The following is a 2,142-nucleotide window of genomic DNA, read 5'->3' as shown; positions in this document are numbered from 1 at the left end:
CCGCGGCAACATCAGCACCAAGGAGGTGAGCGGGGCCGGGCCGAACCGGGCCGCGCTGCATCGGGACCCCCTTTGCACCGGGGCCCCCTCCCCGCTTTGCACCGGATTCCCCGTTGCACCGGATCCCTGTTTTGCACCGGGACCCTCTTTGCACCGGATCCCCCCTTGCACCGGGGCTCCCTCCCCGTTTTGCGCCAGCATCCCCGTTTTGCACCAGGTCCCCCGTTGCACCGGGGCTCCCTTCCCGCTTTGCACCGGGACCCCCATTTATGCACCGGGTCCCCCCCGTTGCACCGGGCCCCCCTCCCCGTTTTGCACCAGGCGCCCTCATTTTACACCGTCCCCCCCCCCGGCTCCAGGTCCCGTTTTGCCCCGCGTCCCCCCGTTTTGCCCCGCGTCCCCCCATTTTGCCCCATGACCCCTTTGCCCCAGAGCACCCCATTCTGCACCGGGTGCCCCACGGCACTGGGGCCCCTGTGCACCATCCCGGGGGGCACAGGGTGACCCTCCCCTTGGCACTGCCCTGCCAGTACCGAGGCTGTGGTGGGACCCCCAAATTGGCTCCAGTCCAGTCCCTCCGGTCCCATCCTACCATGTGCCTGGGAGGGGGGCAGTGGGGGCACTGGGAGGGGGCACTGGGCAGACTGGGAGGGGGGCAGCCCTTGGCCCGCTCCTGGTGGGAGTCTCCAGCCCCGGGAGTCCCGTTACCCCCAGGGCACGTTTGGGGTGAAATCCTCCGAAACGGGGCCGGACCCTCCCCGTCCCGGCTTCTCTGGGTGCAGGGCCCGGTTTGGGGTCCGGAGGGGGCAATGTGGGGCATTGGGGGGGTCCTGGAGGATGTGGGGGGCAATGTGGGGCTGGAGAGAGGGGTCCCGGAAGGATGTGGGGGGCAATGTGGGGCTGAGGAGGGGGGGTCAATTAGAGGGAACCCCCCCATCTCCCCCCCCCCCGACATTCCCGGCTCCCTTCTGGGCCTGCTCGGCCTGTTGCCTTGGAAACCTGGAGCAGGGCCGTTGCCATGACAACGGCGGGATGTGAGGGTCGTGGGGATGGCGGTGCCCCCGCCGGCACCCCCATGTCCCCCCCCCCCAGTGCCCCAGGCCTGGGCCCTGCCGGGAGGCCATGTCACCATGGTCACGGGGCGATCGGATGGCAGCCGGCTGCCCGGACGCCTGGGTCCCCTTCACGGGGGGGGGGGCAGGACGCCTGGGTCCCCAGGGGGCAGCAGGGGGGTGCAGGGGAGCCCCCAGACGCCTGGGTCCCCGGCAGTGGGGTCCGTGGGTGGGCACAGCCTGGCCGCCGGGGGTCTCGGCCACCCCTAACCCCCCCGACCCCCCCCCAGGACTGGGTGTTCCTGACCCGCTTCTGCTTTCTGTCCGACTACGGGCGCCTGGATTTCCGGTTCCGATACCCGGAGGTGAGTGCCAGGCCTGCTCCCCCAGCCCGGACGCCTGGGTCCCCTCTGCCCGGCTGATCCTCCCCCCATCTGCCCCCACCCCCAGGCCAAGTGCTGCGAAAACATCCTGCTCTACTTCGACGACCCCTCGCAATGGCCCGCGGTCTACAAGAAGGGCAACAAGGTGGGGCCCGGGGGTGCGCTGGGGTCCAGGACCTATATTGGGATCTGGGACCTATATTGGGATCCAGGGGTGCATTGGGGTTCAGGACCTATATTGGGGTCAAGGGGTGTACTGGGGTCTGGGGGTGCATTGAGGTCCGGGACCCATATTGGGGTCTGGGGGTGCATTGGGGTCTGGGACCTATATTGGGGTCTGGGGGTGCATTGGGGTCCAGGACCTATACTGGGGTCCAGGGGTGTATTGGGGTCTGGGGGTGCACTGGGGTCCACAGATGCTTTGGGGTCCAGGATCTATATTGGGATCTGGGACCTATATCGGGGTCTGGGGGTGTGTTGGGGTCTGGGACTTATATTGGGGTCTGAGCATAAATTGGGGATGTGCAGGGACTGGGGTGCATTGCTTCTTGGGGCATATGGGGGGTCGAGGGGTATATTGGGGGGCCGGGGGTATATCAGGGATGTGCAAGATTTGGGGTTCATTGGGGTCTGGGGCTTCACTGGGGTCCAGGGGGGATTGGGGACTGTATTGGGGTCTGGGAGTGGATTGGGGATGTGCAAGGTTT

General features: G+C 67.5%; 1 protein-coding gene across 1 annotated transcript in view; it reads left to right on the top strand.

Annotated features, from left to right (window-relative positions):
* Window positions 1-4: 4 nt before the first annotated feature.
* TMEM145 (transmembrane protein 145) overlaps window positions 5-2,142 on the top strand; it is a gene marked incomplete at its 5' end in the record, with an annotated part of 8,183 nt that continues 6,045 nt past the window's right edge. Inside the window, 3 exons of the mRNA XM_026077372.1 lie at window positions 5-25; window positions 1,343-1,417; window positions 1,503-1,593. Of these exons, the coding sequence (XP_025933157.1) occupies window positions 5-25; window positions 1,343-1,417; window positions 1,503-1,593 (187 nt within the window). The remainder of the gene's footprint in view (window positions 26-1,342; window positions 1,418-1,502; window positions 1,594-2,142) is intronic.

This window comes from Apteryx rowi, unplaced genomic scaffold (assembly GCF_003343035.1).
Source record: "Apteryx rowi isolate R43461 unplaced genomic scaffold, aptRow1 scaffold_1113, whole genome shotgun sequence".
Classification (NCBI taxonomy): domain Eukaryota; kingdom Metazoa; phylum Chordata; class Aves; order Apterygiformes; family Apterygidae; genus Apteryx; species Apteryx rowi.
Note: the sequence above shows the minus strand (reverse complement) of the source record. Positions and strands in the feature narration are given on the sequence as shown.